General features: G+C 43.6%; 1 protein-coding gene across 6 annotated transcripts in view; it reads left to right on the top strand.

Moving 5' to 3' along the window:
- The window catches only part of kalrna (kalirin RhoGEF kinase a), a 154,323-nt gene that overhangs the window by 122,161 nt on the left and 18,460 nt on the right, over nucleotides 1-13,702 (top strand). For 5 of the 6 annotated variants that reach the window (XM_026144911.1, XM_026144910.1, XM_026144913.1 and 2 more), the window contains 11 exons: nucleotides 3,989-4,192; nucleotides 5,354-5,439; nucleotides 6,358-6,501; nucleotides 6,982-7,077; nucleotides 11,213-11,331; nucleotides 12,222-12,288; nucleotides 12,397-12,500; nucleotides 12,575-12,644; nucleotides 12,747-12,833; nucleotides 13,038-13,130; nucleotides 13,584-13,634. In XM_026144911.1, the coding sequence (XP_026000696.1) occupies nucleotides 3,989-4,192; nucleotides 5,354-5,439; nucleotides 6,358-6,501; nucleotides 6,982-7,077; nucleotides 11,213-11,331; nucleotides 12,222-12,288; nucleotides 12,397-12,500; nucleotides 12,575-12,644; nucleotides 12,747-12,833; nucleotides 13,038-13,130; nucleotides 13,584-13,634 (1,121 nt within the window). The remainder of the gene's footprint in view (nucleotides 1-3,988; nucleotides 4,193-5,353; nucleotides 5,440-6,357; nucleotides 6,502-6,981; nucleotides 7,078-11,212; nucleotides 11,332-12,221; nucleotides 12,289-12,396; nucleotides 12,501-12,574; nucleotides 12,645-12,746; nucleotides 12,834-13,037; nucleotides 13,131-13,583; nucleotides 13,635-13,702) is intronic. The other variant, XM_026144912.1, reaches the window with a different exon arrangement.

The raw sequence follows: 13,702 nt of genomic DNA, 5'->3' as shown, positions 1-13,702 counted from the left end.
GCCTTATGAAACAGGAAAGTACCGCCGTGTAATCCCTTTAGTTCAACAAAGTAACTGTATTCTGAATATCATCTTTTTAAGCGGTAACTGTAACAGAATACAGTTACTCATATTTTTATATACGTAACGGCGGCACATGTACTCAGTTACTCCCCAACACTGCTCAGCTGTTAAATCATACGCCATCAGCTTTTGTGAAGTTTCTGCTCAGCAAGAGAAAACAGGAAGTGGAGTAATAACAGGAGACATGCTTTGTGTGTGTGTGTGTGTGTGTGTGTGTGTGTGTGTGTGTGTGTGTGTGTGTAATGGGTCTGAGTTTTAGTACTTTTGTATCAATAGAAGCATTCATGGACACAGTGTGAATGTGTGTGGTGTTTAGCACAGTGTGAGGCAGAGAATGAAACCGAAACCTTGTTCTGCTGCTTCAGCTCGTTTAATCTGTACTGGGAGGACCCGAGGTGTGTGTTTGTGTGAGACTATGATTAAATATAGTGAGTGATGGGGATTTTAACAGTAGTCACTCTGTCTCTCTGTAGAACAATGACTTCCTTGTGAGTTCTCACCTGACTTTGGCCATCAGGACGACACCACAGCTCTGTGTAGTCCCCACCATTATCCCGAATGCTGGCCCAACTGTATTATTACTGGTTTACTGGGGCTGTTAATCATTTATAATCACTGGCTAATTCGAGTTTTGTTTGTAAAACTAAACTTTAGGCTGGGAATATTTGAGTATGATGACATTTTAGGGTGATAATAAAATAAAGTGTTTTATATAATAGAAAATATCTTCAGACATTAAGGTAGACTGGTTAGTCTTTCTGCTTGGGGTTTGGCACCATTGTTGCTCTGCCTTCCTGTCACTCGTTGCTCTACTTTATCATTGTCCAAGCAAAACATGACCAGTGTGAGTAACCTTGTTCCTTTAGAAACATCAGTGTGCATGATGAGCTCTAGCATTTAAGCAACTAGAACATCTCTGCTTCAGCTGGCCTTAAGTTCTCGGCTTTATATGTAAAAACAGCTGAAGCAGTCTAGCTGTATCTTACACAGTCTGGACGGAAATGCCGAATAAATTGTAATGCAGGCTTATCTGTCCTCTCTTTGTCATGCTGCTGTGTGTTTGCTGTGTGTTATACTCCTTTACCACCTGTTCCTGTTGACTATTCAGCTGACAGCAGCACAATGAGGTGTGTGTGTGTGTGTGTGTGCGTGTGTGTGTGTGCGTGCACTCAAGTCCATAACAGGTTTCTGTGGTTAACCACATGCTAAGGTCACCCGGTGACGAGCACTGATTGTGCTGAGACACAAAGGTGAGGAGGTGAGCTGTGACTCTTCAGAAACACATGACTGACTTTGCCCCACAGCACTTGGAGTGATGTCATTAAGTGTCCTCTTAACTGTTCAGTGAGGTCGAGGTCAGGTGACCGTTTGGGCTCGTTATCCTACAGCAGTGATGAGTGGTCAGAGTGGAGCTTGTGCACGCACACTGACCAAAGCTATAAACGTAGCAAAGTTCCAGCGCCGCCGCGTTTCTATCAGAGAGAAACAGCTGCCCCGCTGCAGCAGGTGACCTTGGCTCCTGTGTTTAACAGTTATCTCAAATAACAAGTTAAATAACCTCCAGTACACACTCCCCAACCCACACTGTCTCTGCTCGCTGGGTGACTTCAGGAAGAAGATCTTTGTCCCACAGGACTGTGTTAGAGCTGCAATGTAGTCACGTTTGCTGTAAAATAAACATGATGGCTTTAGCTGCTTTCAAATATCTCGCTGTAACGGCCAGAACACCTTTGTTCCTGATGACACCACGGCTGTGAAGTGAACTGCAATCAGTGTTTTGTGGTTAGTGAGCAGCTGGCTGGCTAACCACACCCGGATGATCTGATATCCTCGTGTTGGTGTTGTTCCCAGACCATCATGAAAATGTTGTTCCAGGTTCAACATTGCAAGTGACCAATCACATTGTTGTGACGTTATTCTTTTGTGCGCCAAGCCATTCGTGCATTTCTGAAATTCCAATGTTGCAAGGACAATATCAGTTCTGCTTACTGTTTATTAACGGGTCAGGGTCAGGGTCCGTTGATCGGCGGACAGAGGCGGTTTCTCGCAGCTTAAGTACAGTTTTTTGTTTTACGCCGCTTTTTCCCGAAGTCGCAAAAGTATGACGTCACAACATTCTGATTGGTCACTTGCAATGTTGATCCTGGAGCAACATTTACTATGATGATCTGGGAACAACACCAACACGAGGATATCAGATCGTGCAACCACACCCTGTGTGTTGTACTGCTGTGAGAAGCAAACACTTCTGAGATTGAAACTTGGGTTTCATTAGCACGTATGAGGATGTTTGACCACGTCACACCCAACCTTCTGTTTCCAAACTATAACTATTTTGATCCAGATCTACAAATAGATTGAATGTTTCATTCAGCCTGATCCACAGTGCTCACTGAACCGTACACTCAACAGCAGTGTGTATGTTAGTGTGCGCTGTTGCACGCTGTTGGTCGTACTGAGGTCTGATGTAATATCTGTGATTGTGACATGTTGTCACATGTTTTAGCGTCTGCAGCCCAGAAACAGCCTGCTTGTGTATAAATATGACACATTCAAATACCAGATAGGAGTTTTTCTTCCTCCAATCTCTTAACTTAGCTCCTATGCTACAGCAGAACACCTCAGGAGACCCCTGACCTTTAACCCTCCTTCAGCTCCTGTGGGAATCTGGCACATACAGCCTCTACCCATTGCTGCCAGCTGTGTGTGTGAGAGCAGCTGATGCAGCAACTCCTGACGCGTGACTGCTATTTATTCTTCAAGTCATTCACACAGTCTGATGTTTCTGGCTGTACAAGATGAATACGACAGGAAGCACAACCTCAAGACCATGTGTACATTTATTCATTTATATTCACCTCATAGCAACAAGGTTGTGGGTTTGAATCCAGGCAAATTTGCACTCTCCCCGTGTCTCATGTGTCTGCTTCCTCTCGAAGTCCAAAGACATGCAGGGTTAACTGGTGATGCTACATTACCTTTAGTTGTGAATCTGAATGGTTGTTAAATGGCTGTCCTGTCCGAGGGTGGACCCTGACGACTGTCCTAGACTCCCGTCCCACCCTCGATGCTCAAATCGAAGAGTTGGATCGAGCGATAGAAATGACAAAAACCGATTAAAATGAAAACTAATGTGACACCACAGCAAAGGAAGGAGGAGTGTGAGTGCCACCTGGGAGCGTGTGTGTGTGCATGTGTGTGTGTGCATGTGTGTGTGTGCGACATGGCAGCTGCTGCACAGATGCTTGTTTGTGACAGACTCGCTCATCTGGACCTCTGAGTGCGTCCGTTGCCACAGAGCTTGGCTTTCCTGTGCCTGCACGTTTGTCCCCATCACAGCAGATATTTATAGCTGTCAGAAGTATTTGAAATAATTTCACATGACTGTAGTCTTGGGTCAGGTGATGTGACGTGTGGATCGTGGTGCAAACACAGACCAGGACGTTTAGGCAGACCTGATGTGTTGGTTGGATTAATGTCAGTACTGCAGGATGATGCTGGGCTCTTCTCCCTATCAGCTGTATACGCTGAGTGCAGAGTGGGACCAGGTGTTCCTCTTTTTTACCATAAAGAAATTGATGAGCAGGATTGATATTTTTCCAGAAACACACCGACTCTGCAGACAAAGAAAGACTTTGTATGTTTGTTTGTTTACTTTTGCTGCCACGATGCCAGGCCTCCCTCGGAAACGAGGCTTTAATCTCAATGAGATGTTTACCTGGATACAGGACTAATAAAAATATTCTGATACGAGTGCACGGCCCTGTCACGTTGTTTACAGTGTAAACTTACTGATTAGTGTTGAAGAGCTTAAATCCACACATCACTTTAGTATGTTGAGCACACAGCCTGAAGTCAAAGCAACAGGTTACATAACAGATGGTGTGTGTTTTAAAAAAATCATATGTTGTGTGACTCCTTTCAGAAAACTACACTGTTGGCGGCTCGGACGGCAAGACCGAATCGGTGGCCAACCTTCAGCCGCAGCCGTCCCTCAGCTCCCTGCAGTCCAGCTCTCCTGGTCCCAAACGCTCTGGGAACACTCTGAGGAAGTGGCTGACCAGTCCGGTCCGCCGCCTCAGTGGCAGCTCTGTTAAGAAACTTCCTAATCACAAACAGAAGAAGCCAGGTGAGAGGGGCAGAAACGGTCATGATGACATGTTAATGTGCTGCAAACACCTCCACTCTCCACACTGAAGCTCCTTTAGCTTGTTATTACACTGCAGCAGCTTTCCTGCTAACACGGTTTCAGTTACATTAAATCTGCTTTCATTTGTTCCTTCAGTTATTTTTAACGTTGTCATGCTCGCAGCTGCATCGTATGGAAGCCCGTTTCCGCCACTAAATAAAAACAAAACAGCTAGTATCCATAACTCGAAATTTGGAGTTATTTTCTCGAAATTTTGAGTTAGCTCTGCCAATCAAAAATATACCTGAATGAGGTCGCTTTCTTGTTACCCGGAAGCATATGGCACGCACTCAAAAACGGATCCCAACAAATTGGCGCTTTGGCGAGTACGTTTGCTGATAGCAACACCATGTGATTCAGCTAATAACACAGGGATTTCATCATTTTTGAAGCCAGGCTGAAAACACTCAGCAATCTGTGCATTCACGACTGGATGTAATACCGGTAGCTTAGCTGTGGCATTTGTAGCTGAGGGCTTCAGCTTCTGGGTAACGAGGAAATGACGTCATTCACGTAGATTACTGATTGGCAGCGCTAACTCGAAATTTCGAGTTGCTTTTCTCAAAATTGTGAGTTTAATAAATTGAAATTTCGACACATTAACTCGAAATTTCGAGAAAGTAACTCGAAATTGTAAGTTATGGATCCTTTTTTTTTGTGGCGGAAACGGGCTTCCATAGCATCACTTGTAAATGACAATGTTTGAAGAACTTTGAAAAGGTGCTGCTGGATGTTTGGAGAGTAATGTAAAAATGACCCTCGGACTCCAAACAAGGAGTTAAAGACCAGCAACCAGAAAACACAGCGAAGTCCAAAAACCCGAGCTCAAATGTAGTGTTGTGGGAGGAGAAGTTAAGTTGGAGTAATCCACTGATTAGTGGTGAAAATGAACACAGAATGGGTGAAAAACCGCTGCAGCTGGTGACGAGAAACTGGTTTAAGCTGTGAACAAGTCTGTGACAGCAGAGGACACAGTTCAGCTGACGGCACTCGCAGAGAGGAAAACTAAGACGTGCGCACAATGCCTGACACATCTTCACATCTGTGTGTGTTTGAGTGTTAAAGTGATTCTGTGACTGACTGGCTGCGACTTGTTGTCAGGGCCAGGAACAGGAAAAGAGGAAATCAGGAAGAGCATCGACCTGGGTCAGCCTGACCTTACCCTGCAGGATGATGTCACTGGTGAGGTAAGCACTGAGGGTGGTTTCCTGATCTGTGTTACAAACACTGTGGCTGCTGAAGCACTGAACATTCCCAGTGCTGAGATCGTGTGATGGTGCTGGGATGCAAACAGGTACAGCTTCACCTGATTGGCCTGTCACTCACAAACTGACTGCAGAGCTGTGTGAGCATTTATGTCAATATATCTGTATTTATCCTGAAATATGACACACGTGTTTCAGTAAACTTTCTCAAACTTTGTTCGTCTTAAGTTTGACTTTGTCTGATGAGAGGTGTAACACTCCACTAACACAACAGTGTCATTTATTTAAACTGCAGAAAGTCATGAACCGGGGCAGAAATGCATGTGACAAAAAAGCTTTTGCTGTCGGTGCTATCCTAAGATATACATGATTCACATAACAGGTGGTAAATAGATGAGGTTCCTCTTTTTGTGTGAAAAGTTTTTCCTTCTCTTACGCACGAAAACACCCACACAGACAAACGTGATCACAGCCATGGCTCCCTCCCTGATGGACGAATGCGTTTTATCCTGTATCCGCAGTGTTAGCCAAAAAATATGATAACATCAGTGTTTCTGAGCCTCTACGTGACTGAGTGTCACCGTGAAAGGATCCACAGAAATAAATCGATTTGGAAAAACAATAAGCTTCGACTGCTTAACGAGGTTTATTTAAAAGCCCGAACCATGAAGCACGAGAGCCTATGATTCGTCATTGCTTCTGCAAATGAAATAAGCTCTGTCTTTGATGTCAGACTGGTTTTATAGAGAGCTGAACTCTCCAGGAACAGCTGCCACTTTATTGTTTTATTAGTGAAAAGATATGTGGCTCATAGATGGCACAGTCATGTTGTATCTTACTATCAGTGGGACCAGTAACGTGGTACGTAACCAGCTGCTGATGCTGTGTGTCTCCTCTCAGAGAGTCATCAGCAGAGATGGCAACATCCTGTCTAAGACGTCTGGGATGCAGAGTGGTGGGGAGGAGGAGCAGGATGAAGACGCCCACACCCCTCTGCCTCCCCGTATGAAGATCATCAACGACCCATCAGATCCTGATGACAAGGTAATTCGGCCCAGCAGAGTTTTTCCCTTAGGTTAGGCTCCCAGACAGGCTGCTGTAGGTCTGGCTTAGGTCAGCCTGTAATTACACAAGTGTTGCCTGTGGGAAATATGCTGTTACTTACACTCATGGTTTACTCTGATCAGCTGGATCTGCTTAAAGTATAAAAACAGATGATTTTGTGTGACCAGCTGAACCACGTTCTGCTCGTCTGCTTCGATCTGCTGTCTAATAAACGGGGCTGGGTTTGGTAAACGGACTGATTCTTATATAGCGCTGTTCTACATACAACATGCCTCATTCGCCCACTCACACAAGCACTCCTATCTTGGAGCGTGTCCATCTGTAGCTGCTGTCTTCTGCCGATTAACAGATTTTCTCTCCTTCCTGCTCTTCGTTTCTTTGGTTTTCTCTGTATTTCTTTCTTATCATTCTCATATTTAATAAACACCTATACTTTCTGTTCCCCCTGTCCTCTCTCAGTCTTCGTCCTTGCTCACCTCTCTGCAGTCTTCCTCTGAGGTGCCCAGTGCTGCAGAGCTAGTTAGCGCCATAGAGAAACTGGTTAAAACCAAGATGGTGAGTGTGTGTTAGTTAGCACGGTCTAACAGGTGCTCTTCTTTGTTCATTTTAAAATGACTTGTGACGTCCACACAGTGAAGGCACGCAATGTGCCGACCACTCCAGCCTGTCTGCTGTCTAATAACACTAATACACTATGTTATGAAAAGTATGAACTTGAGTGACATCCACAGGGTTTAATATGATGACTGCTCACCCTGCTGGGGTTTATGTGACTCCAGTTAGAAAACTATACTGTCTCTGACAGCAAGACTGAGTCGGTGGCCTCCAGCCCTCAGCTCGCTCTGGGAACACTCTGAGAAAGTGGTTTCCACAAGGTTTAGCGGTGTGCATGACAGCATCTTGGTATGCTGTTCTTATGGTAGACAGAGGTGTGATTAGTCACAGAACACGTCTCCACCGCTCTAGAGTCCAGCCTGCTTTACACCACTGCATCTGATGCATTGCACTGGGTCATGTAAGGCTTGGATGCTCTGCCATGAAAACCCAATCCATCAAGCTCTATATGCTCTGTTCTTGAGCTTATCTGAAGTTCACATGAAGTTTGGAGGTCTGTAGTGCTCGACCATGACTGCGTACACTTCACTGAGCCCCTGAGAGCGACCATTCCTGTTGGCAGAGGCAGTCTGGACGCCAGGTGCTTGTTTTCCTACACCTGTGGCCACAGCACAGACTGGAACACCTGAGTTCAGCGAGTTGGATGGGTGAGGGAATACTTCTGGCAACATAGCTTTGAAGCACTTTGTAGTCTGTTAACCAAGTGATGGTAAAAATTCATGTTCATTCTCAGCTGCTTTGGTTTGTGATAAATGGAGGTCCACAGTCTGGCAGTGTGTTCATGTGGACCTGGTACTACAACAGAAACATCCGGACTTGTCTTTGTCATAGACTGTACATAAAAGGTTGACATCACAAGTGAAGCAAGTAAGAAAGGCCTTTAAAGCTGCCCTATTTCTACAATAGAATAGAATAGAACAGAATAGAATAGCCCTCTATTGTCATTGCACGTTGTTAAGATTCATTATTGAGGAAGGGTACAAGAGGTGATCGAAGAATAACCACACTGGTCCGGCCGGGTGAAGTCAAACGATGATTTTAATGAATACACGCGTGGGAAGAAAACTCTGTACGCAGACAGCCAGTAGTCTTCAACTTAATCAAAGCATGAACAGATATTTTATAGCATCAGGGTTTGTTTACTGACGCCCCTTCATACGTCACAGACACATTTTATACATAGATCAGATCAACATCATCATGACTTTTCACCCAGAAAATCATCTCCTATTTTCATGGCTTGGTACTTTCCGTTCTTATCTTAAAATGAATTGTTCCTCTTTCTTGTCGAGACAACAAGGACGGTTCCTCTAAATAAATTTAACTCTATGTGTGTGTGTCACGACCTCACATGCTCTTTCTCAATTCACCGGTTGCACTTCTGACCTTTTACCAGACCAGAAGCTCACTGAGACTATGTGTATGTCTTCTACTAAATAAATGTTTTAATCAAGAACCTCTACTAAAACCTTAATATAAAATGATCTGATCTTAAGGCCTTCTTAAAGCTATCTGTTACATTGTTAAAGCCTCGTCTTAGCCTGCGGCTCAAAATAACTTCCTGGTTTCACTTCTGCATACAACTTCCTGTCAGCCTGCAACTCAGTCTTTCTGAAAGAGACACTGTCTAAACCTTGGAATGCAATATCCATGCTGCAAATTATATTATTAATGCAATAACAATTATTTAACAATAGCAGTAAAATAATTTCCCTCCTCGACACTCCCCCTTTTGACCTCTGAAAACCAGAGGTCACAATACATTGTGTCCTCACGCAGACCCTTCTCTGGTGGTCTCGAACCTCGAGATCTCCAGGATCCTCGCCCCTCCTGTGGTCGCCGAGATCAGTCTTCTGCAAAGGAAACAAAACACCTTTTCTTGCATCTCCCTAACTTATCCTATCTGGGACTCTTTAATTAAAAGCCTGATCCTAATTATCTTCTTAACTTATTGACTTGTATTTATGTATACTCTTCAACGTTACTCATCACTTTAAAATCCTTTTAAGCGCTGGTTTCACGTCCAGTTGCTCGCTCTATTTTCCCTTATCTGATCATCAACATCCTGTGCACAAGTTGTCGCTGCTGCAAGTTAATCTACTCCAAAAGAAGACAACCACTTTAATCAATTAAGTTCAAGCATATAAGCAATTACTCCTGTATACATTTCATCATAGCTAAATGCTGCCTTGAAACAACTCCTATGTGTTAACACTAACTTCATTTTAAAACCTCACATTTCCTATGTTATCACCTGTTTCGGTATAGCCTTTTTATTTCATTTTGCTCCTTTTAATGTAACAATACCTTCTAATTCTAATGTATCAGACTTAACCAAAACATATGCTTTCCTTCCTCTTTGGTCCTTCTTTAAGTTCAGTTAAAAGCTAAATGAATTTAAGGCCTTTTGCCTGGAATCAATACTGTCATGTGTGTTTCTTAACTCAGTGTCTGTAAGCGTGTGCAATCCTTCATGAACTCATATTATCCTCACAGTAGATTGGCTAATCATAGCGCTAGCCAAAGGCTCGTGACCCTCCAGAGACAAATTTGAGCCACAACTCCTTTAAAAGCACAAAATGCAATATGTATAAAAATCATTTCTATTCATAAGCTCCCCCTTTTATCCTAAAAATACCTCCTATATAATATCTGTATGTGTACGCCTACATTATAACCACTTCTTCTAAAGATCAAAAAATCAAACCTGTTCTACCCCTTCAACCCTCACTAATTTTCCCTCTAAGATTTATTCACAGCTTTGAAAAACCGGCATTGTATCTTCTAAACAGGATTCATGGTCCTGGGCCATGTTGGCCCAGCATTCTTGGTTCCTTGTATTTTCGCTCCTTATTTAGGCCAGGTTTTCTGAGGTGTCCTGTTGTGGTGTTCCCTAAGTATTTTTCCCTTTGTGACTCTTACCCCTTTGTGCCCCTCTGTGTATTTATAAGCTCTCGTCTCTCTTTGTGTTTATTCCATGTTTCCCCCAGCCTGTTATGTCTGTGTTCTCCCCGTGCTCTGGGTGTATTTAAGTTGTGTCTTGTGTTATGGTAGTTGCTGGTTTGTCTGTGTTGTTTCCCCTCGGTCTCCCTGCGTCTCGTTTCTGGTTTGTGTTATTAGCTTACCCAGTTTAGGTTTCCGGTTTCTTGTTTTTCCACCAGTGCTGTTTTGTGCCCACCGTTGTAAATAAATATTCACCTGCACCAGAGCTGCCGCCTTTTGGGTCCTTTTCTACAACTCCACACGGCTTGCCTCGCAAACCGTGACAAGTTCACTTTTAATCCTTTAACCTTAACTTAAAAATAACAGTTTCAGTTTTACCATATCCAAATGATCAAGGTTTTTAGAAAGAGACACTGTCTAAACCTTGGAATGCAATATCCATGCTGCAAATTATATTATTAATGCAATAACAATTATTTAACAATAGCAGTAAAATAATTTCCCTCCTCGACAACGTGTACAAGGAAATTGTGGGTGCTCCACACTAACTGTGCACAATTAAAATCTAAATAGTAAGACGGCAAATATGAGAAACAGGAGGAATAGATCCAAACCGAGAGAGCGGCACAGAGTAGAGAGACTCCTGGGACAGGCTGGCTTAAGCTTTAACGTTGTTCCTTCTTGGCCTCGTCTTTCTTCAATAACAGATTTTAATCTCAGGAAACTTTCTGGAAAATGAATAAAAGAATAAAAGTGTCTTTTGGACCCCAGCATGTCTCTGAATGTTTCACTGCTGCATGTATGAAATGCTGTATGTGCTGTGGAGTTTCCGTAGACAGACTTGCAGAGACATTTACTGCTGAGCTGATTACTCTCTGCTATCATCTAATAGACACGATTTGCAATGAAACAAAGCAGAAGTGTCAGTTTGCTGCTGCAGTGTTCACAGACAGCAGCTGTTAGCGCGCATGTTTGAAGCTCCTGCTGCCCTCTGCTGGCATCACACGTGTTTGTGTGGTTTGATTATGTGGAGTTGTTACATATTCAACATCTGAGTATGCTGAACGTTACTGATATTGATAGAAATCAGTGGGACATAATCACCTGAACTCTGATCCTCTCATGTCTGCAGAGTCTAGAACCAGGGGTGTACCCGGGGTTTACCCCCCTCTGTCCGCCTGAACAAACCACTCCTGTTCAGCCACGCAACCCTGAACAGGAGCAGAGAGCAAAAGCTATGAGAGGACGGATGTAAGTACTGCGACTCTTTCTTCTACTTTGAACTGCTTCGAATTTAGAAAATGGAGGGTAGCCTTTGTTCAACAAAAGCACAGCCATAGCTCAGCTGATCTCAGTACTGCTTGATCCGGTCCACAGATGCTATGCTATGCACAAGCCACCTCCACCATAGCACTTCATGCTCCACCTGACCTAATCACTGCGATATCTGTTGGCATCACTGCCAGCTCTTTTCTGCATCGACTCTCGATTCTGTTCAGTGTAACTTACTACAGACAGAATTGTCAATCTAATCTTAGAGTCCAGGTATTGAAGGTGGATGAGTTTAGCTGGGGGTCAACCAAGTAACAGACAGTGCACAAGAGATGAAGAGGCTGGAGGCGGGTGGAGATGAGTGTCAGGGGTGATTTGTGACAGGATAGCAGCAAGAATGAAAGTGAAACTTTGCAACATGGTAGTGACAAAAAACATGTGGAAGCTATAGGGGGCGTAGCTGAAGATGCTTAGAGTGGGAGTGACCGGGAGGGACAGCAATGAGTAGATTACAGTCTCCACTTCACCCTAAGGCAGGGGTGTCCAACTCCTGGGGCCGGTGTCCTGCAGGTTTTAGATCTCACCCTGGACACCCTGCACGCCTGAATCAAATAATTAGTTCACTCCCAGGCCTCTGGAGAACTTCAAGACATGATGAGGAGGTCAAGGACACATCTAAAACCTGTAGGACACCGGCTCTGGAGGCCTGGAGTTGGACACCTCTGCCCTAAGGAGAGAGTGAGATGGAGGCAGATGTTGGAACCTCAAGAAATAACCATGTTTACAGTGTGAAGCATTCACTAAGGCACTAGTCCTCTGTTGCAGCAGGAACAGGAGCTCTGTGTTAACTTAGCTGTTTTTTAACACAGGTTTGTTCTGAACGAGCTGATTCAGACAGAGAAGGACTATGTCAAAGACCTGGGCATCGTGGTGGAGGTGAGTGCTTCTGCAGAATCATTCTGTGCAGCGGTCTCCTGCCATTTAAACAAAGGGCATCAGGAAATGTACATTTGGGTTCAAAAGTTATCAACACTTTGACTGCAGGGGTTCATGAAGAGGATCGAGGAGAAGGGCGTCCCAGACGACATGAAAGGAAAAGACAAAATCGTGTTTGGGAACATCCACCAGATTTATGACTGGCACAGAGAGTAAGTCGAGTGTCGGCTGGAAATGATGGCGTGAAGGACGGGGCGAGGGGATAGTAACAATCTTTATCTGTCAGTTTCTTTGTAGGAGAACTGGAGAAATGCCTGGATGACCATGAACACCTCCCTGAGCTCTTCATTAAACACGTTAGATAAACACTGTGTCGTGATTGTGTCACCGCACTAGAGTACATAATCTCTGCTGTCCCAGTGATTTGCTCTCTAATCAAAGCTCCTTTGTCTTTACAGGAGAGAAGGCTCCACATGTATGTTGTTTATTGTCAGAATAAGCCCAAGTCAGAGTTCATCGTGGCAGAATACGACACGTATTTCGATGTAGGTGAAGCTTTGATTCTCTTCATCATTAGCAGAAGGTGTGCAGTGTGATCTAAACGGCAATGTTCTTTTACATTCATCCTCGATATGAAATGCAGGGACGACCCTCAATTATCTGGACTGATACTGTCTTTGTGTGATGTTATTGGGAGTATTTGTGTGAAGTGGACAAAAGGACACACAGTTCGGTTATTTCTCTTCCAGGGAATCCAACAAGATATCCAGTCCAGGTTGTCCATCAGTGACTTCCTCATCAAACCAATCCAGAGAATCACCAAATACCAGCTTTTACTGAAGGTGACAGACACACACAGTCTCTCCTTATCACAAAAGAAAATGCCAAAGAGCATAACTGTGCTCCACATGTTACTCTAACCTGACTTACTGTCCTTTACATTATCGTTTACATTTCTGCATATTGAAGCTTTAACATTTCTTTGGCCAAGAGGAACTGTTTTTGTTGTTTTTACTGTTTTTGTTGTTTTTACTGTTTTTGTTGTTTTTGTTCTTTTTACTGTTTCCCTGTTTTTGCCGTTTTTGTTGTTTTTGCTGTTTTTACCATTTTCCCTGTTTTTCCTGTTTTTGTTGTTTTTTTTACTATTTTTCCTGTTTTTGTTGTTTTTCCTGTTTTTGCCGTTTTTGCTGTTTTTGCCGTTTTTGCTGTTTTTGTTGTTTTTCCTATTAGATGAAAGTGTTGATGGTAGCAAGCTTGGTTAGACTGATTAAAGTTGGGCTTCTCTTCTTCCTCAGGATTTCCTGAAGTACAGCTCAAAGGCAGGAATGGACTGTGAACAAATTGAGGTAAAAATGTAAAATGCTTTTCAATCCGGCATGTTTGTGCTGACACATCCTCCTCAAATGAAAAACTA

This window comes from Astatotilapia calliptera, chromosome 16 (assembly GCF_900246225.1).
Source record: "Astatotilapia calliptera chromosome 16, fAstCal1.2, whole genome shotgun sequence".
Classification (NCBI taxonomy): Eukaryota; Metazoa; Chordata; class Actinopteri; order Cichliformes; family Cichlidae; genus Astatotilapia; species Astatotilapia calliptera.
The sequence above is the reverse complement of the archived record's forward strand: the minus strand, read 5'-3'. Positions and strand labels throughout refer to the sequence as shown.